Source organism: Lampetra planeri, chromosome 58 (assembly GCF_965212315.1).
Source record: "Lampetra planeri chromosome 58, kcLamPlan1.2.h2, whole genome shotgun sequence".
Taxonomy (NCBI): Eukaryota; Metazoa; Chordata; class Hyperoartia; order Petromyzontiformes; family Petromyzontidae; genus Lampetra; species Lampetra planeri.
Window position 1 is genome coordinate 4689179 of NC_136164.1, and position 21366 is coordinate 4710544.

Below are 21366 nucleotides of genomic sequence, written 5' to 3' on the forward strand. Positions count from 1 at the left end.
TTGGCTTACACGCGGTGTTCAACAAAAGGTCTCTTTATTGATGACCCAAAGAGATTGATCATGGCTTATGATGATGATAATGATCTTTCTTTCATTTCCAAAAGTATTTTATCAAGCAAACAATTGAGCTACACACAGAGGGCATGTATGGGGATGATGATTGTGATGATGATGATATTTTAATATTAAACAAAGCAAGCTCACATGCGACAGTTTACCGTCACGCGAACGAGCGCAGCTTCACGTTAAGCCTGCCCTCGCCCCCGCCAGATGTCCCGCTCATCTACACGGATGAAGACGACGTCGCCGAGAGAGGGCACGCCGACGCGGGCTACACTGAGGCCACGTCGCAGACCGAGCCCGTCTCGTCGGGCCTGTCCCCCTACGCCGACTACGCGCCCGCCAACGACGCCCACCCGGCTGCCAACGGCGTGGCCGGCGCGTACGCCGACACGGCCGAGGGCGTCAAGGCGCCGGCGTGCGAGCCGTACGACGGCGCCTCGCTCGGGGACGGCTCGGAGGAGGGCTCCGCCGAGCGGTTTGGCGACGCGGCCGAAAGCGAGGGTGACAGCGACCGCAGCGTCGGCGACGGTAACGGCGACGGTAACGGCGCCCACCCGCGCTCCGAGTTGTCCCACGCCGAAGACGAGCTGCCGGCCGGGTCCCTGGCGGCCGAGCCGGCGGTGGCGTGTGGCGCCGCCGAGGAGAGGGCGGCTTTTGCCGCGGTCGCGCCGGAAGCACCGGCCGAGCACCGGCAGCAGCAGCAGCAGGCGGCGGCGGCTGGTTCCACCATGCAGCTGCACGGCGACGGATGCGGCGTGGACAACTCGGACGGGTTCATGGGGAAGGAGCCCTACGTGACGCAGCACGCGATGCAGGTGGGCTTCACACGACGGGCCTCCCATCCTCGGCAACTCTGCCGATGTGCCTTTGGGTTGTGCTGCATCTCGCTCGGCACAGATAACCGTTGTTTCGATCCGCGTACAGGAAGCTTCTTGGAGACTTCCAAACTTTTTTTTGTATTTTTTGTTGTTGTTGTGACTTGCTGACCTCATGCGCCTCCGGGACATCTGTGAAAAAGAGCTTCGTAGCCACTTCGGATTTTTCCTACGGTCTAAATAAAGATTCTGATTCTGACGTTGAGATCGTGCCAATCAACCCAGTGACACTTAAGAAACCCAATACAGCTCGACCAACGAGAGCCCACACGGTTCCCACTTGAGTTGGGATTCGGCACCGGCGCGTCAAACACTTGCCTGTCGGTGGTGGTGGCGGCGGCGGTACCATCGCTTTTCACCCAACAGATGCATCCCGCGCCGATCCTGCACCAGACTCTTCCGCCCGCCTTCCAACAGAGCCTCGGCGTGGTGTCGCCAATGCTCCCGCCGGGCGCAGAGCTGCAGCAGGCCAGGCCGTCCGCCCTGGGCGCCGTTCATAGGCCCCAGCGGCCCATCCTGGTCATGCCGTCATTCCACGTGTCCAGCAATCAGCTGCCGTTTCTGCAGCACGGGTAGGCTCCGTCTCGGGACGCGTGTGCACGTGGAATTCTAAGCGCGGAGTGAGCGTATAAAACTTTCAGTGGTGCGTGTAGTTGCCCGCCAATGGCACCAGCCTGTGCTGGCTACAAAAGGAATCTTTGTTTGGTGTGTTGTCAAAATCGGAAGTGGTGGTGCTGTGATTAGTGCACCGATACCTAACCCGATGATCTCGCTTCGATTCCCGGACGCACGTCAATGGTGCCGAATATCTGAACCCCGCTCCTGGCAGTTCAAATATCAAACGAGTACCGGGTGTGGTGTGGAAACGTCATCAATGGGGAGACAAAGGTGGCTGGGGTAGTGTGCTTGCTACATCACCGACTCGAGTGTCGTGCTGGTTTTACACCATTGGAACCTCATTTGCCAGTAAAAATATGATAATTGGTTTTTTACCCTTCTATCTGGCAACAAAACTGATACCTTTTTTTTTACAAGGAGTCATGTTTACATAGACCGCAATACCTGCAGTCATAATGCAAACAAAAAACATAACTCTGATAATGTGCACATTATAATGCAAACAAAAAACATAACTCTGATAATGTGCACGTTATCAGAGTTATGTTTTTTGTTTGCATTATGACTGCAGGTATTGTGGTCTATGTAAACATGACTCCTTGTAAAAAAAGGTGTCAGTTTTGTTGCCAGATAGAAGGGTAAAAAACCAATTGTCGTGCTGGTCTTAATAGGCGCTCGCTAACAGCACTCATCCCAGAGCCTGCGGAGGCTTTGTTAGCGTGTTGTTTCTTCACCGCTTGCGTGTGTGGAACCAGGGCTTGTCTCCAGATGCTGCCCCACGCGATGGGCCTCTCCGGGATCAGCGTGCCCCCTGGGTTCAGCGTCCGGCCGTCGACCGTCGCCGGCGCCACTCGGCTGTCCTCCATGCACGCAGCGGGTCCTGTTCCGCTCATGACCAACGGCCCTCCCAGCGCGAGTGCCGCTGCTGCCGCCGCTTCTGTCGCTGCTGCTACTGCTGCGGGCACCGGCGGTGGTCACGAGGGGGCGGCACTTTCGAAAGGCTCCCCTGTTGCCTCGGCGGCGGGGGTGGCAGCGGCGACGCCCGCCGTGCCGATGCTGCACGCGGGGAGTGTGTACGAAGTGCGGGTTCCCAAGCAAGGCCTTGATTCCCTGGATGCATTCACGGACGGTGAGCGAGCGTGCCGCTTTATTTTTATTTTATTTTTCCCTTTGTTTCCAATTTTATTCAAATCGTTCTGTTGGCGTCGCATCACCTAATGCGAAACGTCGTGAGAATATTATTGTTTTATATTTTTATTATTTTATTCTTTCCCTTCTACGTGACTTTACCGAAAGAACCAAGAATATGTTGTAGAAAAGTGAAGTGATGTCATTCCAAACCGGTTGTGTGTTGGAGAGTAAACTCACAAAAAAGATTAATGTTGCTGTACTAGTAATGAATTGGCACGTTCTGTTTACGTGAAACACCTTACTAATTGGCTGTGTCGGGTGGTGGCGAGTTTAACGACACGTTTTCTATTTCTGAGATCTAACCCACAAATAAACCTCTTGCGGATTGTTTGCTGGCGTTGATGGTCACAACAATGGGGGTTATTTTTCTTGTCTCTCTTCAGCAGGTGCATATCCTCTGACCGCAACTCGGGCAAAGGAGTTGCCAAAGGAGTTTGGCGTGCAGGGATCCGCAACGTCCTTTGGCGCAGCGAGCGTTGGTGCCAAGCACCCACCCATTAACGTCGGCGTAAGGACAATTCTTCCCCTGTTTGCACTCCTCACATTTTGTCTTTGCGTATATGTTGAACTTCGTACGCGCCGTACGTAGCCAGCTGCGGGTGAAGGACAACAAACTGAACACAATAAGCAGTTCTAAAGAAAATTAGTTTTCAATCTAGATGATTTTAAAGTGCATAGCTCCAAGGACAGTGCATATATTATCAGAGTTGTGTTTTTTGTTTGCATTATGGCTGCAGGTATTGTGGTCTATGCAAACATGACTCCTTGTAAAAAAGGTGTCAGTTTTGTTGCCAGATAGAAGGGTAATAAACCAATTATATATTTTACTGGCAAATGAGGTTCCAATGGTGTAGATGCTTACCCCGAGCTCTCATATTCTGATGGTGCATTGTCTTTGAGTTGTGCGCCTTTTGGCGTCATCTGGTCCAACCCATGTGAGAATAGGCTCTAAGGAAAGCTGTCTCGGGTGTGGACCAATCAACTTCAAGGACAGTGCATATATTATCAGAGTTATGTTTTTTGTTGCATTATGGCTGCAGGTATTGTGGTCTATGCAAACATGACTCCTTGTAAAAAAGGTGTCAGTTTTGTTGCCAGATAGAAGGGTAAAAAACCAATTATCATATTTTTTACTGGCAAATGAGGTTCCAATGGTGCATAGCTCCAGTGGCCCAACAGCTGCTGACAATGAACACGCTGCCGCCGAGACCAGTGCAAGACATTATTACGCAAGTTTTATCGGGGCAAATCTGTGCCAGACGGGTCAATGGGAGGTCACGCTCGTTGCTGATGAGAAGTAGCATTTGAAGCCTTCCAGATTGTTGATTGGGTGCAGCGGCGGCGCCGCGGTTTTGCGCACCATGCCGGGTTCTATTCTTGACCGCAGCCCAGCAGATTTGGGAATTTCACAATTGTGTCTGATCCAACGATCCTTGCTTCCGATTCGTCGGATCGCAGGCGTGAACCACTGTGCCCAGGTAACATTTTTTTCACTTTCCGACCAAAATATTTTCGATAGCCATTGGTTTAGCTGGTAAACTTTGGCCCAATTTTGACTGACGGGCTCATCATCAGAGTCAGCTCTGTAAAAAAAACCTGCTGCTAGGTTGTTTGATGTTATTACCAAGACAATTTTACGTAAAACCTGGAGCCCATTCATTTAGCGAACACCTGGTACTATTTTGGCCACGGGAGATTTTATCATTGAGCCGAACAACGGCAAACGGTTTCGAAATCTAAAACCCAAAACGAGCGACCCAATGTGCGCGCCGCCTCACCTTCGTGGCCGCGTCCGTAACGTTTTGAATCGCCCCGCGTGACGGTGGTGGCGGCGACTCGGCAGGGCTTGGCGAGGCCAACGAGCGCGGCGGGGTCTCCTGCGTCGCTCGTCGCTCAGCCCAAGAAGTCGGAACCGTCGTCGGAACTCTTCCCGAAGATCAAGCGGGCCGATGGGGCTGCCCCCCCCGGGGACGCCTTCCGCCCGCAGAGGAAGCCGGCCGAGACGGCGGCCGACGGTGCCCACATGAAGAGGAACGCGGCGGCGGTGGCAGACGTCCACGGATCGATGGCGGCGGTGGACGGGTCGATTCTGTCGCTCGTTCGGAACCCGTTGGAGAGCACGCACGAGTTCAGGCAGGCCTGCCACCTGTGCATCCTGGGAGCAGGTACAGAGAACGGTCCCAACAAGTCCCCGTGCTGCGTGTCCGTGTGCGCGCGCTTGTGTGTGTGCGCCTGGGAAGTGGGAGAGTAGCGGTTAGCGCGCTGCGCTACGAAACTGACAGTTACAACTTTCTGAACTGGTACTGGGCCTCTTTGAGGTTGACTCAGCCTTAAAATGAGTACCTGGTATGGTGTGTAAACATTGCTGTAGGGGAGATGAAGGTGACCGGGCGTGGTGCTGGCCACCCACCCCCTCGTGCGCCATTCCGGCTTTCATAGTTGCTCGCTAATAGCACTTTCCCCTACAGTCTGTGAAGGCTATACGGGAGATCTTTGTCTCTTGTACCCGCATGCCCAACTACCGCATGCCCAAGCAGCTTCTGTGCAGCCTGGTAGATGGGGCTAAATGGGTGCATCACGGTCGAGAGAAGAGATGAATGATGTAGAGTTGATTAGACTTGCCGATGACACCTGATACCTACCGGTACTGTCAAAAGCGGCCTCTGGAGGACGCTGCTGGGAAGTTAGTTGGAGGCAGTCGCTCTCCTGCAACAACAGAGGGTAGAGGAGCAATGTTCACAGCAATGAGCTGAGCGCAGTGCGGCTAAAACTCAGCATACTGGCACGGTGGGGAGCAGAGGTGGTGCATGTGCCAATCATCTCAGTCCGCCAATGGCACCAGCTAGGTCTGTCAGCGGGCCTTCGACACTTCACGTGCCCTGAAAGTGTGCACCTAGCGTGGCACAAGTGCCGTGGTGACGTCACCGCCACTTCGTGGTGAACGGCGGTTGTTGTTGTGTGTGGAGACCCACATAGATCATGGAATTTTGGTGGAGTCCCCAAAAATAATAAGAATAATTGGACAAAAAAATGTAAATCTCACTCCCAAATCTCAAAAACGTAACGTCGGTGTCTCGTGCCGAACAGAAAGGTCACGTTCCAGGCAGTCTCCCGGTCTAGTGCTGTACTATGCACAATCCAATGCTTGAGCATCGGATTGTGCATCATGATTTTCGATGGTTCCATTGGTGTATTTTTTTCCCTATTCCATGTATATCTATTTTCATGACGTAAAATTGACAATTGAATTACATTGAAATGCAAGTTGTCATGGAAATAAATGTTGTCCTCATGGAAATAACCAGTTTCCGTTCATAAAATGGACTTGCCTGGGCACTCAAATCCTGTATTAGCTCCGTATCCCAGGGACACACTCTAAACTCAAATTTGTAAAACTCAACATACATACGTCACGAACAAGTGCCCTAAAACTGACAACAATATTAAATTTCAGAATATATAATGGCAATGTTTTCCTTCTGCAGAGCAGAAAGAACAATGCAGCGAGCAATGGAAATTTCCGCTTAACGATGGGCACCCGATTTGGGGCATCGTTAATTCACCGTCACGAGCGTTTTCGTGATTTGACGCTTGCACACCCACTGCAGACGACAATGTTTTGCCCTGTCTTTGCGTGACGCAGATCGCTCGGCATGCAACACGGAGCACAAGTGCAAGAAGGACTTCCTCCTGTGTCGACTCAAGTCCATGCCCAACAGACAGTGGCAGAAAGTGAGGCCTAGGCCCATGAAAAGCTACAGTGGAGTCTACATGCTTTGCAAAGGTGGTGCATTTTACACAAAGGAAAAATTAACCCGTAAAAACTAAGTTTTTCACTATAAATCCTTTATATGCATGGCATCGGTTTTATTTTATTATTCATTTCTGTTTTTCTTGAGTAAGAGTTTCATTTTTATCACATTGGGATTTTAAATTAAATATTTTAAAAAAAAATTCCTAAAAAGTGTAAAATTTTGGGGAAAAAAATTCACGAAAATAAATTGTCACGCACAACGAGTCTGTGTGCAAAATGTCAGCTCGATTGGATCACGGGAAGTGGGTTAAAAAACGACCGAAAGATTTGCACAGTCGTAAGCGCGCAAGCAAGTAAGCAAGTGAACTTAATATAAAGGATTAAAAAATATCTCCCCGCCCCCCCCTCGTGTAGCCTTAACAGACTGTTGGGGCAAATGCTGTTAACGAGTAGCACCACTTTATGAAGGCCCGGCACGGCATGCGAAGTGTCTGGGTGGTCAGCACCACGCCCGGCCGCCTTTGTCTCCCCTGTGGCGATGTTTACACACCGTACCAGGTCCTCATTTTCAGAATCAGAAAGGGTTTTATTTACCATGAAAGTTCGCACAGACAAGGAATTTACTTTGGCCGGAAGGTGCATACATTCAACATATAGTAATCTTAATTAAACGGGGTTTACAAGTCTAACTATGCTAAAGGTACAAGTCTAACTAATACTAAGGAGCTAAAGTATGTAAAAATTTAATAAAATAAAATCTATAATATACAATAGCTATAATATATAATATAAAATTACAAAAATGCAAATAGGGTAACATAGTGCAAATATGGCAGGGTGTCATTGTGCAGATATTGTGTTAAAATCAGTTTGAGCATTAAAGTCAGTATGAGCCCCTGGCCTTGTTGAAGAGGCCAGCAGCGGATGAGTTCTGAGTCGACCTAAGGGAGGCTCAGGACCAGTTCAGATAATCGTCAGTGGTGTTTGGTGGCCGTGAGCGGGAATCGAACTCGGGTCGCCGGGTTCGTAGGGCTGCGCACGCTAACCGCTGCACTGCCGCTCCCCAGTATTTTACACACGCATTGGCCCGCACGTCAATTTACAAGGACCTGAAGCCATCAGTGGTATGCGATGCCAAAAAGGGCCTTCACTTGCTCTTGTTTTAATTGTTATGCTCATGCAGGGCAGAAGGGGTATAGGGGGAGACGCAGGGTCAGAGGGAAGGATGTGGTGGAATGTAATATGACGACAGTGGATGTGAGTAGTGAAGAGACAGAGAGGAAGTAAATTGAGAGCAAAAATCCGAGCAGCCCTACCCCATCCAATTATGGGATTTCTGGCTTAGAAAAATGTTTTAAGTCTACAGGTCTCTGTGCATGAATCATAGAAGTGTATGTGAGACTATGGATCCTTAAGGAAGTCCGTGGTTATCTTTTGAAGTAGAATTGATCTTGTAAGTGTATGTGGGTCCATGGGGTCTGTACGTGCGTAGTGGCAGTGTAGTGGTTTGCGCTTTGCGCTACAAACCCGGTGATCCGAGTTCAATTCCCGCTCGTGGTCAACACCAGTGACAATTATCTGAACTGGTCTTGAGCCTCCCCTAGGTCGACTCAGCCTGAAAATGAGTACTTGGTACAGTGCGTAAACATCGCCACTATGGAGATGAAGGTGGCCGAGCGTGGTGCTGGCCACACCCTACCCCCTCGTGTGCCATACTGCCCTTTTTAGGTGCTACTCTCTAATAGCACTTGCCCTAAAAGTCTATTAGGGCTATACGGGGGAGGGGGGTGTCTTTGAATGTGAGTCCTTTGTGTAAGGATAATTGATGTAACTCGAGAAGAGGCTCAGAATAGAAGCACATGGGGAGAGAAAATCTGAGCCAATTGACCCCATCGAATAATGGGACTGGCTTGAACGCCCTTAACCTCCGTCCCAATCACCCTGGAGTACACGCTTGATCTCATCGGGTCGCAGAAGATAAGTTGGAATGAGCCTGCATAGTCCTGGGATGGGTGAACCACAACTAAGGTTGTCATAGGCGGCGAGGCAGTGCTGTGTGGGGTCGGCGCCGGGCAGTGCAGCAACGAGTGTTCTCGTTCAACAAGCTCGCCTGTGAAGTAACGACTTCAACCGAGAAAAATGTGGAAGCGGGAAACGTCCTGGTTAAACGCTCGGCGCGTGTGATTTTGGCAAATTGAGTTTGGACCGTTGGTGATTTAAGTTGACGAAGCTTCAATTCGTTGAAAGTCTGAACAACACGCAGCTTTTGTACTTTGTTATTGATGTGTGGTCAAAACATAAGATGCACATTAGCTGCTACTCCGAAACATCATCTTCACCTCTTTGGTTAAACGCGCAGCTTGTTCAGCACTCCATGGCGGGGCACTGAAAACTCTAAAACTATTAACTAATTTTATTTTACCACTGAGCTATTTAGGTCTTTTTTTCCAAAAGTGACATGGCTATCACAAATGATAGCTCAACGAAATGGCTTGGCGTGTGGAAATTCATAGCAGCCAAATACTCTCAACCCGCGACGTTCATTCTAAATGTGGAGGGAAAACCCGTAGGACCCGGAGAAAAGTCCACGTGACCACAGAGAGAGATAGAGAGACACGCAAACTCCAAATATACATTCGGCGTCACTAGCGTCAGGATCGAACTCTCACCACCTCCTAAATACCGGGCGACGGAGCTAACATCTCGCCACCGTCATCTTCTCCTCGCCGTACGTTCACACCCCTCCTCTCCATCTCCCCCACCGCCGCACGCACGCAGACATCGTGCAAGGGGAGGAGTGCCGATTCGCGGGACACTGCACCTTCGCGTACAGCCAGGAGGAGATTGACGTGTGGACGCAGGAGCGCAAGGGCACGCTCAACCGCAACCTGCTCTTTGACCCGTTTGGCGGGGGCGGCGGCGGCGGCACCGGCTGCGGCACCGGCGGTGGCACCGGCGGTTTCGGCGGAGAGAACTCGCTTCAGGGCAGTGAGGGCGGCGACTTCTCGGTGGCCGGACTCCTGCGTGCTCACGGTGGCATGTTCATGTTCTACTGTGAGGTGAGTGCGTGTAGGGGGTGCGTTTTGGGGGCTTTTTTTGGGCTCTTGAGTGTCGTGTCGCGCCAAAGACGATCCGCTGGGAACTCTCGCGCCGAGAGTCTTGTTGTTGTCGTGTTGGAGAGAACGGCCCTCGGAACTGGCGAGTGCGGAGCTACCGCGGAGATCTCCTTCAAGTGTGTGAACCCCTCTTGCGGTTCACGCAGTAGGGAGCAGCGCATTTTCAGCCGTCCTGCTATGCGGAGAGTAATTCTAGATTTGAAGCTTTCGTGACTGCAAGGATTCATACTCTTAGGTTTTTTGGTAAAGTCACGCAGGTAAAAAAGCATATAAATAATAATAGAAATAAAATAAAAAATCACGACGTTTCGGAGGCAAGACAAGTCTCCGTCATCAGGTGGGACCGTCACAGCTATTTCTATTATTATTTCTATTATTATTTTTTATTATTTATTTTTTACCTCCGTATTTTTTCTCGAATAACCTAAGAGTATGCGTAGAGTAATGTCCATCGCGTGACAACCACAAAGGCTTGAGCTATCATTTTTGGCTTGGTCAGTGGGCCTTACTTGGTAACATGAAAATAAATATTCTCATGTTACTTGTACAGCATTGCCCCCTTGTTATCACCAGGTGCTGTGGTTACCTCCCACATGTACACGCTCATTCATTGACTGACGACATTGTAATCTGTAGAGGCCTTGCAAAGCTTTTTGGGTACTTGTTGGCGCCGTTTCACTGCCTCGCTGCTGCCGTGAGTGGTCCCCCGGCGATTGTGAGATGCAATCGGCATGAATGACGCGATTTTTAAAAACTAAATCTGGACATGAAAAAGGAAATGATGCGAACGAGATGGTTAACACAATTGAAAGATAATTTATTTGTTGATTTAAACCACGACCTTCAGGCGCAACAATTCATCGAATCACGGGTGGGGTGAGTCCATGACAACACCCCCCCTCCTGTTGCGGATTATTTTTGGTTAACTACACTGGTCAACACACTTTTTCTGGCATAAGGTATTCCAACGGTTTTAAGGTAATTTTGGGGTGTTGATTCCAAATCTAGCATCAGTTTTTGTCTATCACATCAGGTTTTTGAGATATCAAATATTGCATTTTCAATAAAAACTGCAGAAGAAAAATATGAAATAAATGTGGATATCTACATAAAATGATATTATAAACACACTATCCTAAAAATGCAGCACCATATTTTAACACTAAAGCAGTCACTGACTTGCAACAACTTACAATCAAATGTGACGGAGTTAATTTCGGGTAAAATCAATGAAAATGGGGTATGCCGGTAGCATAAAAATGAGATGTGATAGAGCAAATCTGAGATCAGATTTGGAATCGGCACCCTGAAATTAGTCTAAAACAGCTGCAAAAGTCCAGGCCAAAAAAAAATATTTTTTTTGTTGACCAGTGCTATCGAACAAAGGCGGTCACAGCATCGCATGCTTTCGGATGCATTTCTGCTACCGTCTGGAACGCTCTTCCTTCCGATATTTGGAAGCCACTGGAGCTATGCAACTTTTCAATCTAAATCGACAACTCAATTCCTCAAAACAGCTTTTTGTGTTTAGTTTGTTGTCCTACCCCTGCACCTCCGCTTAGCATGGTTGGCTACGTACGGTGCGGAAGAAGTTATACATCGACACGTACATAGTCACCGAAATGGGTTTCCTACCGAGTTTTACCTGCGTGTGCAAATGTTTTCACTTCTGTCTTGGCCGATGGTGAATGACGCCGGGAAAATTAAGTTTGTTTTCAACAGTGCCGCCGCCGCCACCACCGCCACCACCGTATCGCCTCGCTCCAGGGTTTGGTCGAGCGGCGGAACGCGCGACGATGTCGACCCAGTTTATTCGTGGCCATCCACGAAGACCTCTAACCTCTCGCACTGCCTGCCCTGCACTACCCGCACACCCCCTCTCCCAGGAATGCTTTGACAAGAGGCCCCGGGTGATAAGCAAGCGAAACAAGGAAGCGCTCAAGTACTGCACCCACAACCCGCCGCATATCTTCGATGAAAAAAAGTACGTCGCTTTCCTCGCGCCCTCGTACACAGCCTGCTGCCCTGTACAGTCTTTGCCGCGGTCATCGCCTGGCAACTTTCGTTCCCGTGGCGAACTGTCGGGAGTAGTCTTCTTGGTTCTTTCGGTAAAGTCACGTAGAAGGGAAATAATAAAATAATAAAATTTTAACATAATGAAATAATTCTCACGACGTTTCGGCCACAATGCAAGCAGCCGTCCTCAGGTGAAGAACAGGTCTGTCGGAAAGACAGCGTCTGAATGGGCACCACCAGGCTTGGCAGCGTATATTTAAGCTGGGTTGGAGGGGGGAAGGGGCGCCTTGACAAAGGAATTTGCATATCAATAGGAATTTAGCATATTTATGGGAAATGCAGATATGGGATTAGTCACTACTTGTGGAATGCGTAGGAGGTGGGGGGGGGGTTTCAAAGTCATATTATGCCCGTGCATTATGCAGTATGCAGGATTAGCAGCATCAAAGGGAGGGAGTAGGGTTAGCATGTCGGGAGTAGAGCGAAAGATGTGACATCTACGGGACCTTTTTGCCAGTAGAAAATCAAAAATAATAATAGGCTTCACCCTCTCTGGCAATACTGTACTGTTTGACTTTTGGTGTTGTCTACTGGACATCTGTGAAAAAGAGCTTCATAGCTCATCGGATTCCTCCAGTATAAATAAGTATTCTGATTCTAACGCTAGTGAGACGAGGTCATAAAGAAGGCTGGCTCTGGTGTAGGCCAGTCAAATTAACAATGCGTATTATCAGAGCGTATTTGTTTGGATATTTTGCCACAAGTACTTTGTGTGGTTGATTGCAGACTTTTGATGCCCTTGCATTAGTTATCTATCTTTGTTGTTGAACGATATACGATGTGTGGAAAAAGAGAAAAGATTTATAGGAAAGGAAAGAATGGCAAATGAGCAACGAAAGGATGGGAAAGCAACAGGGGAGGGGGGAGGGCAAAACGGTGAGGGAAGGTGATGATCGGGATGAAGATCCCTGACGCAGCTACACGGACCAGCGGCATCGGTTTTCACGGGAAGGCGGGTGGGGGGAGAGGCGAGGCATTCATTAAACAATTTGTTATTTTACCAGGGAAGGCTCCACTGAGCTACTTAGCTTTTTTTATCAGAAGCGGCCTAGCCATCGCAAATGCTAGCTCGACGAAGTGGCTCATCATCGCGTGGAGATGTATAGCAACCAAATACTCAACGCGTGACGTTGATTCTAAACATGGAAGGAAAAACCAGAGGACCCGGAGAAAAGTCCAGGCGGCCACGGGGAGAACACGCAAACTTCAAATATACAGCGGGTGTCGAGATCTAATCTATGACCTCCTGCATACCAGGCGCGGCGGTTAACATCTTCGACACCGTGGCGCATTCGGAGTGGGGTTGGCCCACAGGAAGTCCTCTGATTTTGCGGGAGCTGTTATGTATAAGATGCAGGTGTAGAGATCATAACGCACGTGTTATTTGTTTAACCCCCTTTAAGCCGCCGTGTTTGTGTTTTTTCCGTGCAAGTAATTTGCCGGGCGATATTTTGTAATCTGGAAATAATTGTAAGCGTGAACGCCGGCAATCGCGGTCTTTAATAATAATAAAAATAATCGGGCCAGAAGGTGAAACGCACTATGCACTCTTGTCACTGAAGCCACCCCCATAATAGAGGTTTATGGGTTAGATCCCGTAAATATAAATTTGTCGTTAAACCCGCTGCCACCCGACACAACCAAATTAGTAAGGTTTGCCACGTAACTAAAACATGCCAATTCGTTACTAGTTCAGCACACCGGTGTGTTGGAGAGTAAACCCACAACATTGGAGATGTAATTGGCTGTGTCGGATGGTGGCGGGTTTAAAGACACTTTATGTTTATGCGATCTAACCAAAAAAAAAGCTTTACTATGGATAATTTTTGCCGCGAAAGTCTACCGGGTGTTGAACTCGCCTCCGTTGTGGTCACACTGCCCTGTGCTCCAACCCACCCGCCCCATTTCGCGTGCGCAGGTGCCTGGTGCACATTCTGCGTGGCACGTCGGTTCGCCACCTCAAGATCCGGCCGCTGCACGAGATGTGCCAGTTTGACCTGTGCCGGCACGAGACGCGCTTTGGCTGCAACCGGCAGGACAGCTGCTACTTCGCGCACGACATCATCGAGCTCAAGATTTGGGTGCTGCAGAGCAAGAACGGTGGGTGTGGCCCGCGAGAGGGAGGGACGTCCGTGGCGCACCGCCGGACTGACGACGAAGTTTCTGTACCATTGGAACCTCATTTGCCAGTAGAAAAATATGATGATTGGTTTTTTACCACCTTCTTGGTTCTTTAGGTAAAGTCACGTAGAAGGGAAATAATAAAATAATAAAAATATAACATAATAAAATAATTCTCACGACGTTTCGGCCACAACGCAAGCAGCCGTCCTCAGGTGGAGAACAGGTCTGTCGAGAAGAAAGTCTGAATGAAACGCCACCACGCTTGGAGCGTCTATTTAAGCTGGGATGGAGGGGGGAAGAGCGCCTTGACAAAATAATTTGCATATCAAGAGGAATTTAGCATATTTATGGGAAATGCATCTGGCAACAAAACTGACACCTTCAAGGACAAGTGCATACATTATCAGAGTTATGTTTTTTGTTTGCATTATGACTGCAGGTATTGCGGTCTATGCAAACATGACTCCTCGTAAAAAAGGTGTCAGTTTTGTTGCCAGATAAAAGGGTAAAAAAACAATTATCGAAGTTTCTGTAGTTTGTAGGGCGCGCGACGGGTTCGTGCCCGGTGCGGTTCGATGGGCTGTCGTGGATTGTCCAAATTTTTTAACTGCCCGCGAATTACTGACTTGGTCTCACGCTTAAGCAGTCGTCAACCAGAATCGGAATCTTCATTTAAACTGAAGGAGGAATCCGATGAGCTGTGAAGCTCTTTCTCATGGGTGACCAGTCAGGGCACGGGGCTGAAGAAAGTTACAACAACAAACCCTTAACCCCCTCTACTCCCCCCTTGGCAGACTGATGGTCCGAATCGCTCTTTGCAAAAAATCATCCTCCTTAATGTAGGTTTTTTGGGTTAGATCGTGTAAATATGAATGTGTCGTTAAACCCGCCACCACCCGACACAGCCAATTAGTAAGGGTTGTCACGTAAACAGAAAGTGGCCATTTCGTTACTAGTTCAGCACACCAGTGTATTGGAGAGCAAAGACGCAACATTAATCTTTTTCACAACATTTAGAATGTGAGTACGACGTTTCGCCAGAAATTCCAACTAGCTTAATCAGTCTGTCGCCAAATGAAAACCTATATAACGGATGATATTGGTCGCGAAAGCCTACGTGTTAAACTGAATACTAATCCTGGTTTCTTGAGTTGTCACGTGGTAAAAAACACATTCCTGCGGACGGAGCTGGTAGGAACGTTGGGTTGCTCGGTCAATGGCCAGGGTCAATGGCGGCGTGGTGTATTCCGCAAATATGCCCGACCTGAGGGCGGGCACAAGCCGGCGTGAGTAGGTTAAACGTTGAGTTTTATAAGGGCACCACGGGGTGACCAGCCCCTCTCCACCCAGCCCCACCCCTCCCACCCCCCACCCAGCCCCACCCTCCCCACCCAGCCCCTCCCCACCCTCCCCTCTCCACCCAGCCCACCCCTCCCATTTTTGGATGCACAACGGACGGACAGACACAATAATCCCCTGTGGGCTGGTGTAACCAGGAGGTTCCTACCAGTAAAAAGTATGTAACTTGAAACTTGTAGTTAATTGGACATTATGTTCCTGCCCAGAAGCCGTCATTGTTCTGCATCGTCGTCGTGAAGCCGTGGTTTGGTTTGCCCACAGGTTTGAGTCAAGAGGACATCACTCAGGAGTCAAAACGATACCTGCAGTCGCTCGACTCGCCAGGACCCAATGCAGGCAACCAGGTAAGCAGCATGCGGACAAGCAGGGGGTGCCACGGTGGCTAGGAGATGCTAACTACCTCGCCTCGTATGCAGGAGGTCGTGAGTTCCATCCCAACCCTGACGCCTGTATATTTGGAGTTTGCGTGTCCCTCTCCCCATGGTCACGTGTATTTTTCTACGGGTCCTCCGGTTTTTCCCTCCCCGTTCATCAACACGCGTTTGGAGTATTTGGCCGCTATAAATTTCCACGTGACGATAAGCCGCCGCTTGGTTGTGCGATCAATTGTGGCCAGGTCACTTCTGAAAAGAGCTACATAAGCTCCGGGTGGCTTACCTGGTAAAATAAAAAAAAAAGTTTATAGTTTAAAGATTGTGTTTTTTTGGCTATGCTCTTCTTGTGAAGCCATGCTGAAGCTCCGCTTGACCACCTTGGCCTGTGTGCTGTTCTGTTCCGTCTTTCCAGGGCATGTCTAAGCCCCCTGCATCCACAAAGCTGCAACTCAAGCTGAAGTTTGTGTGCAGCCAGTGCTGGAAGAATGGCCAGGTCTCGGAGGCAGACCGTAACCTGAGATATTGCGAAGCCAAAGCACGGCACAGGTGACGAGCGTCGTTGTTTATTTGGTATCTCGTTCATCGCTGAGATTTGTGCGCTTGTTTTTTCTAACAGCAAGCCACTTGGCCCGTGTGGATCGATGCATTTTGCAAGTGTGTTATAGGCTGATGGGGGGCTACCTTTTGAGCAGAGGGTTAATCCATTAGAATCCATTATTATACTGCACTATGCTCCAGTCTCTATGCTGCCCTTCTTCCAACCAACCCGCGCTGGCAAGTTTGGTAGCGAATGACGGAATAACCACCATTGGTACCTCATTTGCCAGTAAAAAAATATGATAATTGGTTTTTTACCTTTTTTTATCTGGCAACAAAACTGACACCTTTTTTTACGAGGAGTCATGTTTGCATAGACCACAATACCTGCAGTCATAATGCAAAAAAAAACAAAAACAAAAAACATCACATAACTCTGATAATATATGCACTGTTCACAGTGCATACATTATCAGAGTTATGTTTTTTGTTTGCATTATAACTGCAGGTATTGTGGTCTATGCAAACATGACTCCTCGTAAAAAAAGGTGTCCGTTTTGTTGCCAAATTAAAGACAGAATAACCGTCATGAAACGGCGCACGGTGTGGCGAGGCTTGTCATTCGACAGTGAATTGACAACAGGGCTGCACATGTGGGCATTTCAACTCGCCTATTTGTCAATCGTTGCCCCAGCCACCGTGCTGCTTAGGAGATGGTGTGGGGTGAATGTGGGAGGCTCTGGGGACGAGAGGGGGGGCCTGGTCAGGTCAGTTTTGAAAAATAAGCGAATAGGTCGGTGGGCTTTACCTATTGGAACCTCATTTGCCAGAAGAAAAAATATGATAATAGTTTTTTTACCCTTTTATCTGGCAACAAAACTGACACCTTTTTTTTACAAGGAGTCATGTTTGCATAGACCACAATACCTGCAGTCGTAATGCAAACAAAAAACACAACTCTGATAATGTGAGACTAGGCTCTAAGGAAAGCTGTCTCGGGTGTGGACCAATCAACTTCAAGGACAGTGCATACATTATCAGAGTTGTGTTTTTTGTTTGCATTACGACTGCAGGTATTGTGGTCTATGCAAACATGACTCCTTGTAAAAAATTGTGTCATTTTTGTTGCCAGATAGAAGGGTAAAAAAACTATTATCGGGCTTTACCGAGTAAAATAAAATAGTTTGCTTCTGTATATTTTTCTAGTGATTTTTGCTTACCTTTCCCGTACTTGGTACTCCTGCCGTGTTCTTGTTATTGTTTGTTGCTGGTGGTTGGGGTGAGTTGAATACCTTACCTGTGTATCGATAGTTCAATTTGAAAGAGCAATTTTATTGGGGGGGGACTGTGTGTTGTTGTCTTGCTGTGGTCTGGGACTGTTGTAGTTTTTTTGCTGCCTTCCCCTCTTCAACCATTATATATACGGAGTGGTAGCTCTTGTAATCTCTCATTTACTTGATACAGCTGTCGTGGCTGTGACGGTTCCACCTGAAGACGGAAGCTTGTGTTGCCTCCGAAACGTCGTGATTTTTATTTTATTTTACTTTTATTAATTGTAATTTTTTACCTACGTGACTTCACCGAAAAAACCTAAGAATATGAATCCTTGCAGTCACGAAAGCTTAAAATCTAGAAGCCTTGCCCAAGCTTGCATTTATTGTTGAAAAATCGCCAGGAATTGATTTACTTTTGAAATTTGGACTTGTATACTTACATTTTTATTTTTAAAATGTTCGTGACTCTCTTACCGCTCCTGTATTTTGCACTCCTGTCGGCTTTTGCATTGTTTGGTTGCAACTTCCTGGACCCCCCCCGTGCCCCCTACTTGACATCTGCGACAAAAGAGCTTCTTCATAGCTCATCGGATTCCTCCTCCTGCAGTGTATAGAAACAAATGTTGTGATCCTGTGTGAACTGTGCCTCGCCCAGCTGGACGAAGGATCGCAGGGCTCTGCTGGCGATGTCCCCGCAGCGCAAAAAGTGGATCTCCGTGCGAGCGCCGCCCTCCATGCGTGTCGCCCCAACACACTACGAGGTTTGTTGGACGTGCGCACGTGCGTACGCAGCGCGGGAGGAGGAGGGAAGGGGTTAACACGTTGGATCGGAGAATGCGCGTGGGTTCACGTCGTCGCCGGGTGGACTTGGGGCAAGAGGCATGCCGTCACTCGGTGGTGGACGCTGAAAATGTGTGAATTGTGCCCCCCCCCTTCCCCTCCTCCGTGCGTTGCCCTCGGCGTAGGTCTGTGCGCACGTGCTCAATGGGAAAAAGTGCTTCTACATTGGCAACTGCAACTTTGCGCACAGCGAGGAAGAGCGCGAGGTGTGGATGTACATGAAGAGCAACTGCCGTGAGTATCCTCGCTTTCAACGAGAGACGCACGCTCGCGCGCGCATCTCTCTCTCGAGGAAGCATCCGGGGCGCACCGTACGACTATACGCAGCGAATGCCGACGCGGTGCGTTCACCCAGAGAAGACTTAACTCCATTGGTACCTCATTTGCCAGTAAAAAAATATGATAATTGGTTTTTTACCCTTTTATCTGGCAACAAAACTGACACCTTTTTTACGAGGAGTCATGTTTGCATATGCAAACATGACTCCTCGTAAGACTTAACTCGGTCTCATGACCCTTTGTCGAGAGCGTCGTCCGTGCATTGCCGCGTTCTTATTTCTTTATTGTCACGGTGGGAATATTTATTGACACCGGAGGAATCCGATGAGCTGTTAAGCTGTTATTGCGCAGATTGCACATTTATATTTACGTGGTCTAACCCAAAAACTTCTGTTAAGATGACATAGTTTCTTTGGCTTTTAGCTAACTTGGCACGAGCCTGCTGTGAGCCTTCGGATCTTTACAATCTCCAAGGCTTATCGCGCACACGCTCTGTCCTTTATTGCAATAAGTTTTTAACAGTGATTGCGAGAGATGATACGGTATTATTATCACCATGTCAATTACTCCGGCAAACAGCAAAGCGTTGTTTGAGTGGAGAATAATAGCTGTTCATTTGATGAGTGAATTATTTGAGAGATCAAAAGTGACCGACAAAAATCACAATATAACGTCATTTAGCAAAAAGGACGATAGCATTATCATGGATCCTTAGAATCGTACGATGTATCTGAGTACCAGCCTATGGTGGCAGCTCCGGTCAGTCGACAGGACAATTAATCGGCCAGTGAACCGGTCAGTCATCCAGGCAGTTAGCCAGTGAACCAGTGGACAAGTCAGTCAACAGGGCAATTAATCACCCAGTGAACCGGTCAATCATCCAGGCAGTTAGCCAGTGAACTAGTGAACGAGTCGGCCAACAGGGCAATTAATCACCCAGTGAACCGGTCAGTCATCCAGGCAAGTTAGCCAGTAAACCAGTGGGCCAGTCAATCGATCGGGCAACGAATCGGCCAGTGTGAACCAGCGAGTTTTCCCGAAGCAACGGCCGCGTCTCGGTTTGCGTGCCCGCCGTGTCAGTGACCGACATTGACGAGGTGTACAAGATGTGGCTGGAGGGAAACCGCACGCCGGCCAAGGACCCCGAGGATGGAACTTCGCCCGCTGGCAAGGAGAGCAGCTCCCGCATCTGCATGCCCACGGACTATGCCGAGGTGAACGCCGCAAGTTCCCCCCCCCCCCGCGATCGTGCGTTCGTGTCTCAACTCCGCCGAGACTCGGCCTGTTGGCCCATCGGGCGGGGTTAATCTCCGTGACCTCTGTGTGCGTGACATCGCGCAGAACTCGGGCAAGTACTGCAGCCTCTGCGGGCGCAACTGCAACAGCGACAAGCAGTGGAGGCAGCACATGTCGTCGGAGAAGCACCGCGAGAAGGTGTTCGAGGACGAGCAGCGCTGGAAGTTCCGATTCCCCACCGGACAGTTCGCTGTCTGCGAGAGGTGGTACGTGTCTAACAACGGGGATGGACGGGTGGGCTGGATGGGGGCGGTGACGGACATGACGGCTAGGCCGGGGGGGGTCGGCCCCCCGCGACCTGCTCCTCCGGAGGCGCGTGCGGCTCTTTAAAAAGGGGGGGGGGGGGGGGGGGGGTGGGGCCCGCTTCATGGCGTTATTCGCGCGTGCGTTGCGGCTCTTGAAATGTGGAGTCTGTTACCGAATTCGGGGGAGTAAACGGCTTCTCTGATGGTTGTCGTTTTTTGGTTGCCGGGACCCCTGGGATAGACGGGGCAGGTGGGGAGATTGCGAGACGGACGGGTGCGCAGATGGACAGACAGATTGGCGGCTAGGCGGATGGCTGTACATGCAAGACAGTAAGGCAGACATACGGCTAAATGGCGAGACAAATGGCTAGACGAACAGGCAGACGTGCAGATAAGGCAGGTGGCTAGATGGACAATTCCTCTCCGTTTGTTTAGGTGTAACCGCTCGCATGTCAGTTGCAAAAATTAGGAGCAAGTGACTTTTACACGTGTGATACAAAGCATGTTTTGTTAGCGCGGCATCTCGCTTTCAGCAGAGGAATCGATGCTTCACTATGAGACCTCCTTTACCAGTGGCAAAATATAGTAGTAGGTTTTTACCCTTTAAAACTGGTACAAAACTGACACCTTTATACAAGGCATCATGTTTGCAATAACCACAACACAAGCAGTTAAAATGCAAACAAAAAGAAACAGTGCATATCATTATCATTATCAGAGTTCTTTTCTTTTTTTAGATTTGAAGCTTTCGTGACTGCAAGGATGCATACTCTTAGTTCTTTCGGTAAAGTCACGTAAGTAAAAAATGAAACAAAAATTATTTGTATTTTTATAAATTTTTATTTCATTTTTTACCTACGTGACTTTACCGAAAGAACTAAGAGTATTCTTTTCTTTTTGTTTGCATTTTGACTGCTTGTGTTGCGGTTATTGCAAACATGATGCCTTGTATAAAGGTGTCAGTTTTGTACCAGTTTAAAGGGTAAAAACCTACTACTATGAATCGATGCTTCGTTCACGTGCCCTCCTTTCGAACCATTTCAGCTTCACACCGGGTCCAAGAGAGAGGGTTTTCTTAGGGGCACCTTTTCCAGGCGCGTCGCGTGACATTCTGACGCGGCGTTTCTGTTTTTTCCCGGCAGGCTCGGCAGTGCCGGCGGCTGCAAAGACGACGGTTGCGCGTACGCGCACGGCGACAAGGAACTTGACGAGTGGATTGAGCGTCGCGATGCGATCCGCGCAAAACTGGAAGAGGCTCGCCAGCAGGGGCTCTTGCCCCTGAACGAAAGCAACTTTGGGAAGTACACCTGTCTCATTAAATAGACCCTCCTGTCCCTGTCGCAAA

At 49.0% G+C, this 21366-nt stretch overlaps 1 protein-coding gene across 3 annotated transcripts in view; it reads left to right on the top strand.

The window, feature by feature from the left end:
• LOC144736022 (zinc finger CCCH domain-containing protein 7A-like) overlaps nt 1–21366 on the top strand; it is a 39282-nt gene extending 17916 nt beyond the window's left edge. For 2 of the 3 annotated variants that reach the window (XM_078618657.1, XM_078618659.1), the window contains 16 exons: nt 271–878; nt 1305–1510; nt 2312–2685; nt 3131–3255; nt 4591–4912; nt 6391–6531; nt 9280–9560; nt 11504–11601; nt 13612–13793; nt 15438–15520; nt 15963–16096; nt 18017–18122; nt 18327–18435; nt 19561–19694; nt 19822–19982; nt 21164–21366. In XM_078618657.1, coding sequence (XP_078474783.1) covers nt 271–878; nt 1305–1510; nt 2312–2685; nt 3131–3255; nt 4591–4912; nt 6391–6531; nt 9280–9560; nt 11504–11601; nt 13612–13793; nt 15438–15520; nt 15963–16096; nt 18017–18122; nt 18327–18435; nt 19561–19694; nt 19822–19982; nt 21164–21344 — 3245 coding nt within the window. In that variant the 3' untranslated portion in view covers nt 21345–21366. The remainder of the gene's footprint in view (nt 1–270; nt 879–1304; nt 1511–2311; nt 2686–3130; nt 3256–4590; nt 4913–6390; nt 6532–9279; nt 9561–11503; nt 11602–13611; nt 13794–15437; nt 15521–15962; nt 16097–18016; nt 18123–18326; nt 18436–19560; nt 19695–19821; nt 19983–21163) is intronic. The other variant, XM_078618658.1, reaches the window with a different exon arrangement.